The 15,015-nt window shown below is 46.3% G+C and overlaps 1 protein-coding gene across 12 annotated transcripts in view; it reads left to right on the top strand.

The window, feature by feature from the left end:
• Positions 1-15,015, top strand: part of LOC115619073 (CUGBP Elav-like family member 4) — a 528,109-nt gene that overhangs the window by 430,229 nt on the left and 82,865 nt on the right. For 7 of the 12 annotated variants that reach the window (XM_030511095.1, XM_030511101.1, XM_030511093.1 and 4 more), the window contains one exon: positions 9,778-9,921. In XM_030511095.1, the coding sequence (XP_030366955.1) occupies positions 9,778-9,921 (144 nt within the window). The remainder of the gene's footprint in view (positions 1-9,777; positions 9,922-15,015) is intronic. The other 5 variants (XM_030511097.1, XM_030511103.1, XM_030511098.1 and 2 more) reach the window with 1 other exon arrangement.

Consider the following 15,015-nt stretch of genomic DNA (forward strand, 5'->3'; position numbering starts at 1 on the left):
TATTTTTTACAACAATCTAGAAATATACATCATAAGTTTAAATAGAGAATATAAGGCACGCTAAACAAGATAACTGGGGGACAACTGAGAGTAGTGGTGTATAACTAGGGATAGCTAAAAGGAATTTCAAACGGAAACAGTCTTAGAGCAATCGCTAATGTGCCATTAACATAATGCTAACACTCTCTAGTCGGCTTTTAACAAATGAAACGAGCTTGACAGGGTCCAAAAATCCCTGCTATCACAATCATTGTGATTGGTCCCATTAGGTAGATATCAGGGTGGTCAGCCATGGTGAATGGTTAAACCATGACGTAAACCAACCTTGCTGTGCCTCTCGTTCCCTCTTTCGTTTTTCCAAACCTTCCCGCAATTTGGCCATAGTGTCTCTTACTATTCCGGTGTGGTCTGCATATACACAACACCCTTCCCCTAGTGCAGCGCACACTCCCCCTTGCTGTAGAAACATCAGGTCTGATCCTCTTACTTGTCATCTTCATTCGTCACTGGGGCGTACGGGTTGCGAGGGCATCTGATAACTCAGTCCTGCGGACAAGAACTCACAGTTTTCATTAGTTTTATTCTGGTTGCATGATTATCAGTTATCTGTCTCCTTTAATTCCGCCTTAATACACCTGCTAGGCACCCATCTCAGCAACCCCTCCTTTTCTACTGCTGCATACCCTCTTCCAATTGTACGCAGCCTCCACCCGGATTCCCACTGTAGTTCCCCTGGAAATTTAACACGCACCTGGGGAAAGGTAGCTACTTGTTGTTTTAGATACTGTTTTTCCATTGGCGAGTACTGTTCGTGTCCTCTAACATAGTGATTTAAAGCTAACAGGGCTCGACTTAAAATATTAGTTTGTTGGCTTGCAGGTCGAGATACCACGCCTCCTTCCAAAGAAGGAATAGCGGGCCACTTAGCACCTCCCTTGCCAGCTGCCTAGCGTCGGCAGGGGCTAGTGGCTGGACGTGGGCGGAGTCGAGCAGCATAGCTGTGGTTTCACTCGACAAACCTTCCTCTTTTATTGCCTTGTGAAGGGCCTGAACCAACTTAGCGTCTAGGGGTGTCCACATAGCTCCTCCTTGTGGCCCAACCTGAACAGGGAACGCCTGTGGAGGCGTGGCCGCGGGTAGGGCTTCTAGGGTTACGCCACTTAGCACACAGTCCCTCGCAATCAAGTTCCAATTTGGCTGCGCCACAGGGGGCGGGGTTTCGCCCAGCCGCTCCAAGGTGCGTCTCTGTATCTTTGTCTGTGCCTGCAGCATACGCATTGCTCTGGCAAGTTCCTCTATAAGCTCCCCCGGTGTTTTATACCTCTTTTCCCCGGCACCCGAGCCCTGAGGAGGTCCAACGCCTCTCATCGTAGCTTCCTCATTTTCTGACTCAGAGTCAGAACGCATTTCACGCCCACCTCCCCGCCATTCCCGCCACGCCGTTTGTTCCTTTGGGGTACTGCGTTCCTTCTTCCACGCCCCAAGGGGTCCTACGTCACCGTCACCCACACGTCTCAATCCCAGGTCTAACAATTCATCGTCGTCTAGATAGCTCAGTACCATGCCTAGGAGCGCATCTAGGGGGTCCAGATTCTGATTTTTTGGTCCATTCGGCCCAGACTCGCCGCCCCTAACTGCGGCGTCCACTTTAAGACACTCCTTGTTAAGACGGGCTACAGACTTGCCGCCCCTGTCTGCAGCGTCCCCTTTAAGACATTCCTCGTTAAGATGGGCCACAACATCCTCTAACTCCCCCCACGGATATGCTGGTGGCGCGGGGGCTCCGTCCGCGCGGCCCCTCCCTGCGCACCGGTCGCAGGGGGCTCCTTTTCAGGCTCAGTAACAGGAAATGCCTGCGTCTCAGGCTGCTCCTCCATAGACTTGTCCTCCACCCCGTCCTCCCCACCAGGCTCGCCAGTCAGCACTGCCGCTGTCGTAGTGTGAGGCGCAGTTTCAAGCGCGGCTCCCCGCAAGTATAACTGCGCCGCCCCCCATGCCTCCCGATCTTGCCGAGCCAATTGCAATAAGGCCAACAACATTCCCAGAGTAATGAGGGCTTCTGGCTATCCCGCCAGTGCCTGCTCAATCAGTGTCTGCTTAAGTTGTGGCCAATTTTTTGAATTAAATATCTGAGCAGGGTGACCAAGCACCCCACTGTGAATCAAAGATTCCAGGCACGCCTTAATGCTGCCAGATTTGATACAAATCTTAAAGTCCTTTGCCAACGTTTTCAGTACCTTAATCGTTACATCCATGCTCGCGAGCTACACCTCTGCCCTCCGAACGAATCACGTCAGGGTCACCACTTGTTGCTGCGTTGCTTCAGCCAAGACTTGCAGAACTAAGCCAACCCCTGGCTTAGGGCTAGAGATCACAGACACCAATATGGAGGATGACCAAATAGCATTTTATTATACAACAGCAGGCATTATATGCCTTTCGGCCACACGGAAGTACCTGTGCTGACCCAATCAGAAGGCAGGTTAACAATTTTTACCTTTTATGGTATTGCCGAGCCTTGCCCCGCAATTCCCCTCTCCATGCTATGGGGCTTGTAAGAGTATCCAGGGAGGGGCTCTCTCATTCCGTACATCGCGATATCTTCCGGCCGCCAGACCTTAACTACCTACAGATGGGCTTTTGGTATCGCTGCCTTGGAGACAGAGGAAATTAAGCAGCTGTCCACCTTACCCGGTCTCTCAGAGGATCCTTCTGTTGTGGGGTTGCTGAAGGTCGAAGAACAACAAGTGCCAATTGCGACCACAACAGTGCACCGGCGGCAATATCGCACCAACCGAGACTCCTTGATTCCCATCCATAAGGTGATCCGTAGACTGGAGAGCCAAGGAGTGATCAGCAGGACCCGCTCACCCTTTAATAGCCCCATATGGCCAGTGCAAAAGTCTAATGGAGAGTGGAGACTAACAGCAGACTATCGTGGCCTGAACGAAGTCACACCACCATTGAGTGCTGCCATACCGGCCATGCTAGAACTTCAATATGAACTGGAGTCAAAGGCAGCCAAGTGGGATGCCACAAGTGATATTGCCAATGCATTTTTCTCAATCCCTTTGGCAGCAGAACGCAGGCCACAGTTTGCTTTCACTTGGAGGGGCGTCCAGTACACTTGGAACCGACTGCCCCAGAGGTGGAAACACAGCCCTACCATCTGCCATGGATTGATCCAGACTGCACTGGAACAGGGGCAAGCTCCAGAACACCTGCAATACATTGATGACATCATCGTGTGGGGTGATACAGCGGAAGAAGTTTTTGAGAAAGGGAGGAAGATAATCCAAATCCTGCTGAAGGCCGGTTTTGCCATAAAACAGAATAAGGTCAAGGGACCTGCACAGGAGATTCAATTTTTGGGAATAAAATGGCAAGATGGACGTCGCCAGATCCCCACAGATGTGATCAACAAGATAACAGCAATGTCTCCACCAACTAACAAGAAAGAAACACAAGCTTTCTTAGGTGTTGTGGGGTTCTGGAGAATGCACATCCCAAGTTACAGTCTGATTGTAAGCCCTCTCTACCACGTGACCCGGAAGAAGAATGATTTCAAATGGGGCCCTGAGCAACAGCAAGCCTTTGAACAAATTGAACGAGAAATAGTTCATGCAGTAGCCCTTGGACCAGTCCGGGCCAGGCCAGATATGAAAAATGTGCTCTATACCGCAGCTGGGGAGAATGGTCCTACCTGGATCCTCTGGCAGAAAGCTCCAGGGGAGACTCGAGGTCGACCCCTTGGCTTTTGGAGTCGGGGATATAAAGGATCCGAGGCCAGCTATACTCCCACTGAAAAAGAGATACTGGCAGCCTATGAAGGGGTTCGAGCTGCCTCAGAAGTGATCGGAACTGAAGCGCAGCTCCTCCTGGCACCCCGGTTGCCTGTGCTGGGCTGGAAGCTCAAAGGCAGGGTCTCCTCTACACATCATGCAACTGATGCTACATGGAGGAAGTGGGCCGCACTAATTACACAACGAGCTCGAATAGGAAATCCCAGTCGTCCAGGAATTCTAGAAGTCATCATGGACTGGCCAGAGGGCAAAGATTTTGGGATGTCACCAGAAGAGGAGGTGACGCGTGCTGAAGAGGCCCCACCGTATAATGAACTGTCAGAGAGTGAAAAGCAATATGCCTTGTTTACTGATGGGTCCTGCCCTATTGTGGGAAAGCATCAGAGATGGAAGGCAGCTGTGTGGAGTCCCCTGTGACAAGTTGCAGAAACTGCTGAAGGAGAGGGTGAATCAAGTCAGTTTGCAGAGGTGAAAGCCATCCAGATGGCCTTGGACATTGCTGAACGAGAAAAATGGCCAGTACTTTATCTCTCTACTGACTCATGGATGGTGGCAAATGCCCTGTGGGGGTGGTTGCAGCAATGGAAGCAGAGCAACTGGCAACGCAGAAGTAAACCCATCTGGGCTGCTGCATTGTGGCAAGATATCGCTGCCCGGGTGCAGAACCTGGTGATGAAGGTACGCCACGTAGATGCTCATGTACCCAAGAGTCGGGCCACTGAGGAACACACGAATAACCAGCAAGTGGATAAAGCTGCTAAGATTGAAGTGGCTCAGATGGACTTGGATTGGCAACATAAGGGTAAATTATTTTTAGCCCTGTGGGCCCATGACACCTCAGGCCATCAAGGCAGAGATGCAACATATAGATGGGCTCGTGATCGAGGGGTGGACTTAACGATGGACACTATTGCCCAGGTTATTCACGAATGTGAAACATGTGCTGCAATTAAGCAAGCCAAGCGGTTAAAGCCTCTCTGGTATGGAGGACGATGGCTGAAGTACAAGTATGGGGAGGCCTGGCAGATCGACTATATCACACTCCCACCAACCCGCCAAGGCAAGCGCAGTGTGCCTACCATGGTGGAAGCAACCACCGGATGGCTGGAAACATACGCTGTGTCCCACGCCACTGCCCGGAACACTATCCTGGGCCTTGAGAAACAAGTCTTGTGGCGACACGGCACCCCAGAGAGAATTGAGTCAGACAATGGGACTCATTTCCGGAACAACCTCATAGACACTTGGGCCAAAGAGCATGGCATTGAGTGGGTATACCACATCCCCTACCATGCACCAGCCTCTGGGAAAATCGAATGGTACAATGGGCTGTTAAAAACTACACTGAGAGCAATGGGTGGTGGGACTTTCAAACACTGGGATACACATTTACCAAAAGCCACCTGGTTGGTCAACACTAGGGGATCTGCCAACAGGGCTGGCCCAGCCCAATCAGAACTTTTACATCCTGTAGAGGGGGATAAAGTTCCTGTGGTGCGCATAAAGAATTTGTTGGGGAAGACAGTCTGGGTTATTCCTGCTTCAGGTAAAGGCAAACCCACTCGTGGGGTTGCTTTTGCTCAGGGACCTGGATATACTTGGTGGGTAATGCGGGAAGATGGGGAAGCCTGGTGTGTACCTCAGGGGGATTTGATTTTGGGGGAAAACAGCCAATGAACACAAATGTATGCTGTTGCCTGCTCTAGAACACTTTTATAGCCCACCAGCTAGAAATCTTCAGGTAGCCATCAATTGACCCTTACTTCCCTCTAATCATCACCCCAACAAAGAATGAATTTTGAGGAAACCAGACGAGCTCAGCAGTGACCAGTCAAGTTCGGTGGTGTCATCAGCAGGCAACAACCCAACACTACACACCGTCCCTCCTGCCCTGGAAGACTATTACAAGAGATGGAGCCTGACATCATGGACTGGATGAGTTCAGCAATTTTACAGGGATTGGTCCATGGACTAGGGAATGATATCTTTCTCTGTGTGTGGGTGTGGGTGTATATATATGTGTATATATGGGACAGGGGCGATGGTGTGTTGAGAGATGTGGGATCTGAGCATGACGTGAATGGTATGGAATAAGGGGTGGATACTGTCCTGGGTTCAGCTATAGCAGTCATTTTTCTCCTTCTTAGTAGCTGGTGCAGTGCTGTGTTTTTTAACTTTCAGCCTGGGAACAACGCTGATAACACTGATGTTTTTAGTTGTTGCTAAGTAATGTTTATTCCAACCAAGGACTTTCTCAGTCTCATGCTTTGCCAGGGAGGAGGGGAAGCCGGGAGGAAGCAGAGACAGGACACCTGACCCAAACTAGCCAAAGGGGTATTCCATACCACAGCATGTCATGCCCAGTATATAAACCACGGGGAGTTACCCGGAAGGCCCAGATCACTGCTCGGGTCGGGCTGGGTATCGGTCGGCGGGTGGTGAGCAATTGTATCCTCTCCCCTTGTTATTTCACTAATCATTATTATCATTGGTGGTAGCAGTAGTGGTTTTGTATTATACCTTAGTTGCGGGACTGCTCTTATCTCAACCCGTGGGAGTTACATTCTTCCCATTCTCCTCCCCATCCCTCTGGGAGCGGGGGGAGGAAGGGGGGGGAGTGAGCGAGCGGCTGTGTGGTTCTGAGTTACCGGCTGGGCTCAAACCACGACAACTGCGCACAGCTGATATTTTGGAAGGTACTTAATAGTGTCTGCATATTCAGATCTTGTACTCAACAGCTTTAGTCATTGGTACTTTAATGTAACAAACCCTTTTAAAAATATTTTTGGCTCAGAACTTTTAACTGGCTCTATTTGAGCTAATCAAGTCCACTTTTACCTTGCAGTAAAGTACTTAACTGTATGGCCACCTCCCATGGGACATTCGGTAAGCTTAAAGTGAAACATTAATATAATGGCTTTTGAAAATTAGGCCCAAATTCATGAGTTTTTCAAGGAAAAGATGTTTAACCATCTGTAGAGATTGGTAACCTACTGAGTCAGGGGAGACTTATAGGGCCGACAGGAAAAGAAAACTTCAGGCATATATTCTGCAAGGAAATATCTTCACAAAACCTTTCTTATAAATGTTGTTCTAGGGAGAAGCAGCTTTCCCTGATGCCGTACAGTATTATTTGGTCTTCTGAAAAGCTTTGGCTTAATTTGTGTATAGACTCCATTTGGACAGCCATAACTAATGGGAAACAGTCCCAACAACACCACAAAAGATTTGTTTTCCTTTGCCTTTAAATGAAATATTAATAGATGTATATTTTAGTTTTTGTTGAATATGAAATGTCACAAGCGACCTGTCAAGCTCCTGTTTTCAATAATTACTTTATTTCACATGTCAACGCAGTCTGGGAAATTAGTTTTTCCCACAGAGGACTCTCATTAGGGATTAAAGGTGAGTGTGGCGCAGGGTAGTTTTTCCTCCATCTTTTCCCTCGCCCCGCCAGCCTAGAGAGCATCTGACTCTGCTGACTAAGGGGAGCAATTCATTACTGTGCACAGGAGGGGAACGGGAAGCAAGATGGTCATATTAAGTATACTCACTGACCCAAAAGAGACTAGGGAAAGCATAATAATACTTAGCCCTTATATTATTCTTTTCATCAGTAGATCTCAAAGCACTTGAAAAAAGAGGTTGATTTTATGGAAAAGTTGCCCACTGTAACTCTCTTGGGGTTTGGCAAATATAAGGTCCAGTCCAACAGAAAAAGCAAGAGGGAGAACATATTACTAATAAATGACTGAGCAGACAGGACCTATTGCCTTTGTCAGCAGACAATGGCTGATTTACACCATGATTTAACTGCAGAAGCAATATTCCAGTTCTAGCCCATGGAAAATCTGGGCCATTCTCAGACATTTCTAATGTTATCCAGTGGATTACTGGGAGTCACTGGAGTAGAAAGTAGTCTTGTGCTACTGTAGATGAAGAGCATTGTTTGGTTCTCCCTAGAAATCCTGCACCTGTGTGATCTGATAGAGTTTACTGCCTGATTTCTTTTGGGCAACATGAAAGGGCTGGACATGAGGAACCATGCCCCAAGCTCAGTCTTCATATTCAAGAGCAATGCAACATCTCTACTGGCTTACATGCTCATCTCATCACAGAGCACTAAAAAAAAACCAAACCCCTTTTTCTCCTCTTTGTTTGTAATGTGTACTCTAACTTGCTTTTATTTTCCAAAGGCCTTTCTGCTCTGTGTATATGATAGCAATGTTCAAAGAAGCCCGAAGTCCTGCTTTGACACACAACCCAGAAAAAAACATCTTGTAAGATGCAGTCTTAGATCCCATTGGGTCAAATGGCTGCTGTGCAGTGTCCTGGGTTCAGCTGTAACAGTTATTTTTCTCCTTCTTAGTAGCTGGTGCAGTGCTGCGTTTTCGACTTTAGTCTGAGAACAACACTGATAACACCCATGTTTTTAGTTGTTGCTAAGTAACGTTTACCCCGATCAAGGACTTTTGCAGTTTCATGCTCTGCCAGTGAGGAGGGGCACAAGAAGCTGGGAGGAAGCAGAGACAGGACACCTGACCCAAACTAGCCAAAGGGGTATGCCATACCACAGCACATCATGCCCAGTATATAAACTGGGGGGAGTTACCCGGAAGGCCCAGATTGCTGCTCAGGTTGGGCTGGGTATTGGTTGGCAGGTGGTGAGCAATTGTATTCTCTCCCCTTGTTATTTCCCTTATCATTATTATTATTGGTGGTAGTAGTAGTAGTAGTTTTGTATTATACCTTAGTTACTGGACCGTTCTTATCTCAACCTGTGGGATTTACATTCTTTTGATTCTCCTCCCCATTCCTCCGGGAGCAGGGTGGGGGAGTGAGTGAGCAGCTGTGTGGTTCTAAGTTATCAGCTGGGCTTAAACCACGACACTAACTCTAGAGGCAACTCTGCTTGCTGTTGGGGCTGCTGCTGGACCCAACCCTCTTCCCCCTGGGAGATTGTGCTGTGGGGAATCAACCAACCCATGAATTTAGGATGCCCTTGAAGCTAGCAAAAAAAGTAAAATAAAAAAAAAATCAGTGCCTTCCTTCCTTAGTGGAGCTATTTCTTCCCATCTCTGCCTCCTATCAGAAATTTAAGAATTGTAGTTACTGACCTTTCATCTCATTTTGGGAGTAGAGGGATTTCATTCCCAAAAGTTCTATATTTTTCACAGAATTCTGCAGCCAGCTCTGATGATCATCTGTAGTTCTGTACCAGTGTTAAATGCAGGCATAACCCAAACATTGTAATACTTGCCCGGAAACGTGTAGTATTAAGTGTTCATGGAGAGGAAACTGAGGTCCATCTCGTACTGTTTTGGCTCCTGTAATTTAACAGTGCTGAAGAGATGATGCTTGGTGATGACGCATACACCCTGCCCAGCATACTGAATCCTGTCTGCAAAGCTGGTCAGGGATTTCTCGCTAGACATTGGGGGGAGTTAAAATATGTGGCAGTGCAAAAGGGTGATGCAGCTCGGGGTGGGTGGGGGCAGTAGTCTGGCATGCACAGAACTAACAGATTCCATCAAAAAGATTTCATCAAAAATAGATCAGTTCACAAATCCTACCATATTCATCCAGCAAAAACTTCTGCGTTTTGCTGCACTGAGTCCAGATCTTTGTCCTCTGATGAGGAGTGCCTACTGGTCCAGAAGGTTTTCTATATGTTGAAAGACTAAGGCAACAACTTTTGCAAAGAGAACATTAATGACGTCCTGGAAGTTTGAATTTTGGAGGAAACCAGGAACTGGGCTGCTGGCCTCAGTTGTTCACCCTCCGGGGTCCTTTCCTTCCTGATGCTCTTGGCCTCTTGCAAAGACGCAATTCAAAAGGCCTGAGAGATTGTGAGGGGAAAAAGCAGCATCAGCTGGATCCCACACTACCAAATCTGTTACTTGTATGGACTGCATGATCCAGTGTGTACCTGGCTAATTCCCTTCTGTGTCTCCTTTTCTCACCTGTCCTGCAGGGAGCCTCTTCAAGCCTCGTGGTGAAGTTTGCAGATACAGACAAGGAGCGTACAATGAGACGCATGCAGCAAATGGCAGGACAAATGGGCATGTTCAACCCCATGGCCATCCAGTTTGGAGCATATGGTGCCTGTGCACAGGCAGTAAGTATAGACACTGGCTCTATGCATGTTCACCAGAACAGGGGTAGCACCTAGAATAGCACAATGCACACATAAGCAGAGGAACTGAGCAGAGGAAGAAGCAGTGGTTTCTCCATTATAAGTTAAACTGTGACAGCAAACTGAGCCATGCCATCTAGAGTAGGAGATGATGTCTCCCTCAGATGTGTAATACCTGCTTCTAGCACTAACCAAACCATGGGCATGTGTGTACCCATGCAAGATACTTCCTATGGGGTCTAAGCCATTGCTGTCAAATCCGAACAGAATTAGCATTTGAGTTTTAGATAAAATAGGCCATGAATTCAGCTCATCCTAGTTCTCTGTCCCACATCATCACCATCTGGTGCTAGAGAAGGTTTGTGGCCCTCCTCTGCTAGAGGCCATGCAGACTGAGCTGAATGGGGGAGATGATGGCACTCTGCTCCATTTGGCCAGGCCCTGTGGCCCCATGCATCATTGCGGGTGTCTTTGGAGTAGTCACTGGATAAAATGGCAGCTGTTGATGGAAATGCTTTTAGGTTCATGAAAGCATGCTAGATAATACTAAAATGTACAAGCAGACATATTCACACATACAGTCCTGTCTCCCCAAAACAGTATGATTTAAGCACACTGGGAAAACACATCAGCTATTTAAAGCACTGTTGCACTAACTTAAGGTATCCTACTTACATACCAAACTTGGACCCTGGAACCCTGAGACAGTGTGACTGTACTGAGAGTTCCTGATGTAGCCCTGAAATGGATGCCTCTGGCATAACTACCTTTCCTTAGGCTACAATTAACAAGGATCTGCAAGACAAAATCAGGTTCAGGTAACTTGGTCTCTCTGCCAGATATTTCAGAGGAAGGTTGAGGTGACACAATAATGCCCAGTGATGTTGGCTGCCTTCTCTGGAGCAGATGAAACAGCTACATTTGCAGGCAGTGACAGTGCACCTAGGTGCTTCATCCATTTGGTGGTAAGATGTGGCCCTCGTACTCTGTGCTGGATTTGTGTGCAGGAGCAAAGTGCCATTAATCCCACTTTTACAGAGTAACATGTTTCTGAATGAGAGAGACCAAATGACTCAGCTTAGGTAATACAGGGCAGGAATTAGGTAATACAGGTAATACAGGAAAAATCAGGAATCACACTCTGGTGTACTTGTATGCCCTCCAGTATATTGACTGCAAGGCTCTGCTTTCTTCCCTGCATATATCCTTCTCATGCTTTGGTACCATGGACTTTCCACCACATCCACATGTTCTTTTTTAAAATTGAGGACCTAGAAATTTCTGTCCTCCACTGAGCATCATGTGCCTCATTAAACACTTGGTTCAACCCAGCCTACCCCTTCTATCAACCATGTAGAGTCAGAAAGATATCCTGTAGAGCTCCACAGAAGTTCCCCCTCTCCTCCCAGATGCAACCCCAGTGCTATTCTGGACTTTTTTTATTCTCTTCCTGCTGGACAAATTCCTTTTTTCCTTCCATTTTGTCCTCCTCATTTTCATTAGGAGTCAAAGAGAATCTTTGCCTCTTCCTTGGTCCCCTACTCCCTCACACAACGGAAGAGCTGTCCCCTCCACATCCCAGATGTGTTTGTGTTTCTAGCTGGGAAAGATTGCAGGAACAGGAAAAGAGACAGTAAATTACAGTTGAGCCCAGGCCAGTGGCCAGCAGCCTGGCAGGGGGATGCAGCATCTGTGCTACCATTTACCAGAGGCATTAACAGGATGCAACCCATAGGCACCTGGGGACAAATATCTGCAGGGGTTATCAGGCAGAAGATGTGGCTCCAGCATTATGCTACAGGCATTGATCAAGCAGAAAATAGGTGGTAAAGACACCACCGTCCTGATGCTCTGGACCAAAAATTATTCTTGGCTACATAATTTTTAATCTGGAGTAATTCTTTTAATTGCCATGATAATAAAATCAGTTTATACTGATATAAAAGAGGATGAGGATTGCATGTTTACATCACAAAAGTTCCCTTCATCTATTTCACACTAGATAATACAGGATATTATGAGGGTAGGTGCTTGAATGAAGATTTATCGCTGAAGGAAGAGTGAAACCAATTCCTGGGTCTGCTCCCACTCCACTTGAAATCAGTGAATATTTTTCCTATTGATTTCTTGATTTCTGTGAAAGTGGAATTTGACACTTTTTTTTTTTTTTTTTTTCCTTCCCCCCTGGTAAATATAGCTAATAAGGAGAAGAATAAGTTTTAGATCTTGACCCTTTGGGTATGACAAGCTGGTGACACCAAATACCCTGAGGACTTCAGAGCTGTCTAAATGATGGGATCGGATTTCCTTGTGGTGTTTGTATACCCAGAGTGCGCCAAGATGCTGTCTCTCAATGAGCCTCCCTGTCTCTCCCTATCTGCTTCATAGAATCATAGAATCATGGAATGGGTTGGGTTGGAAGGGACCTTAAAGATCATCTAGTTCCAACCCCCCTGCCATTATGGACAGGGGCACCTTCCGCTAGACCAGGTTGCTCAAAACCCCATCCAGCCTGGACTTCATCTCACAGTCTAACACAAAAGGAAAGAAATGGAGCACCGAGGCTGTGTGACATTCCCTCGGTCCCGATTAATCCACCTTGGACTGCTGGCTCTTAGATATCAGGAAGTGTTCAAGGCCAGGCTGGATGATCTTTAAGGTCCCTTCTAACCCAAACCATTCTATAATTCTATGATGATTCTATAATTGGCACCTGGTAAATGCCAGCAGGAGATGGAGAGATCGTTGGGGAGAGGGAAAGGGGGGGGGGCTAAGGCAAGTCAAGAAGAGGAAAGGTGAACCAGTGAAAATGCAAGGGCTGTACAGCAATGACAGCTGATGCCAGTGCCATCAATAACTCCTGTGACCCTCAGTGAATTGTTTGACACACCCCCAGTCTCATTTCCCCATGTACAAATAAAGCTTATAATCGGATTTCTTTTTTTTTCCTTCTCCCTCAGTGACATGGCTTTCTTGTATGCTCTCTCTCCATAGGTTCTCAAACAGGGCTATGATGGTAGCACAAGTTTAAGGACTACCTCAGTGCTTAGTAATAAAGCCAGGACTAGCTTGAGACACTATGGTCTCTGGTTTGTACTTGTCACCTGTCCTCCCAGCTATCCCATTGCAGTCCAGGAGTGACTAATGTCTCCATATACGTGTTCCCAAGCAGTCGCAGGAGAGCTGCATAAGGAATGGTTGCCAATGGTCCATCCCCATGGAGGAGGTTGCCAGGTCCTCTAGGCTGCAGTTGCTTGCTGAATCTCCCCAGAAAGGCTTCATGCATGTCACCGGGACTGCATTAGCTCTTGCAAAAAAGGTCTCCATACATCAAGGTGGCCAGTGCAGCAGAAACCCACATGGCATGGCTGGTGGAGAGATTAGTGGGCAGCTGTGGATTTGAAAACCAAGCAGCACCACTGGGGAGAGGCGGTGAGGGTCTCAATCCATCAGTGTTTGACTGATAATTGTTAGTGTTGCCACCAGGACTGCTTTGGGCCCCAGCTCCTAGTTACTTCCTTTGCAGCTCAGCAAATGGCCATGTCACGGTTTACTCCAAGCCACCTAACCTCAGCTTAAGCAACCTTGATCACTGCAACAGCCTCACATCAGCTAAGCAACTAGTCTTTGGGTTCAGCAGCCATATGGCCTCAACTCCAGAAGCAAAAAAAAAAAACCCAATTAGGAAGCTAAGGGGTTCTCCTTTGTGTGTGGTTTTTGCCTCCCCTCAACATGCATCACCTGCAAGCAGATCAAAGCTTGGCAATAACTTCATATGTTGTTTCAGTGATGCAGACCCACCTCACCTCTTTTGTATACAGCTCAAGGGAAGTCAGGTTTCATGGCTCCCTAAAGCTCCCAGAGCTCCCATACTAATTTGTATCAGGTTTTTTTTTCTTTTCAGCAACATTTTCCCATATTTATTCAGGTTCACCTTTTATGGGACAATTATTTATTTTAGTTCACACATGTATAGGGCAACAGCCCTTTTTTGTTGTCTTGTTACTGTAGCTCCACATGAGCTAGCTGATAAGTGGTCATAAGTGATCACCTTGGAAAGCTAGGGCAGCAGTAACTACCATGCTGACCATAAAAGTGTAGGTGCCTCTCCTGCCTCCCTGTCCCAGCTCCTGTGGAGATGAACAGATACTTCTTCTGAATGATCTGAGGTAGTGCTGAAGGGAAGAATCAATTCTTCCAATATTTATTCAATTCATACTCTGAAATTATTCTGGAAAAATACTTTTAAAAAATCAGCTACCCGTATGAAATCAGACAAAATTTACTGAGTAGACTATCTTTGCATATAATTGTTATTATATTAAAATGACCAAAACAAGGACAGTAAGTTCAGTAAATACTACCTGTTATGCAAATCACTTGTTTTGATCCATTTCAGAAGAAGCAGCTATTTTGAAGCCATAATACTTAGTAGCAGGGCTAATACAATATTTCTGATTGTCAGGTCCCTGGTAATTCAGAACTAATGAACACTCAGATTTGGACTGTATATACTTTTTTTTAGGTGGTGTGGGGTTTTTTTTTCACAGTTCTCACAAAGTTAGAAATCCAAATCATTGTGTATCAGGCTATGGAAAGACACATGAATCCAGGTGTTGCACATTTGGTTAGTTTTTTAAAAATCTTAATTAAATTTAAATTTCATTTTCAAAGCAGAAATTTCTGTTTCCAAGAAGACATTAAAAATGTCTGAAGGACCATTCTGATTTTTTCAGAATATCTTCTGTTTGTTTGAAGGCTTGGGAGATATTTTTGTTTTTATTTCCCAATGCCAGTTTGGTAAAACAGAGGTGAATTTGTCAATTCTGTGATTTTACCAAATATGAGTCTATTTACTGCTTGGTTGATCACTTAACTTACCTCTTCCTATCACATGGATACCATAAGGATTAATTAGCTAAGCGTTTGCATAGATCGTTACATGTGAGTAGCATTGAATGCCCTATTATTACTTTGATTATTACTGAATGAAGAATATTTAAAGTTAAACAAAACACCATGTGGTTCAGAGACAAGTATAGAAAATAACACTGGAAAAAAGAAGGTCATCATATA

The sequence above is a fragment of the Strigops habroptila genome, chromosome W, assembly GCF_004027225.2.
Source record: "Strigops habroptila isolate Jane chromosome W, bStrHab1.2.pri, whole genome shotgun sequence".
NCBI classification, from domain to species: Eukaryota; Metazoa; Chordata; class Aves; order Psittaciformes; family Psittacidae; genus Strigops; species Strigops habroptila.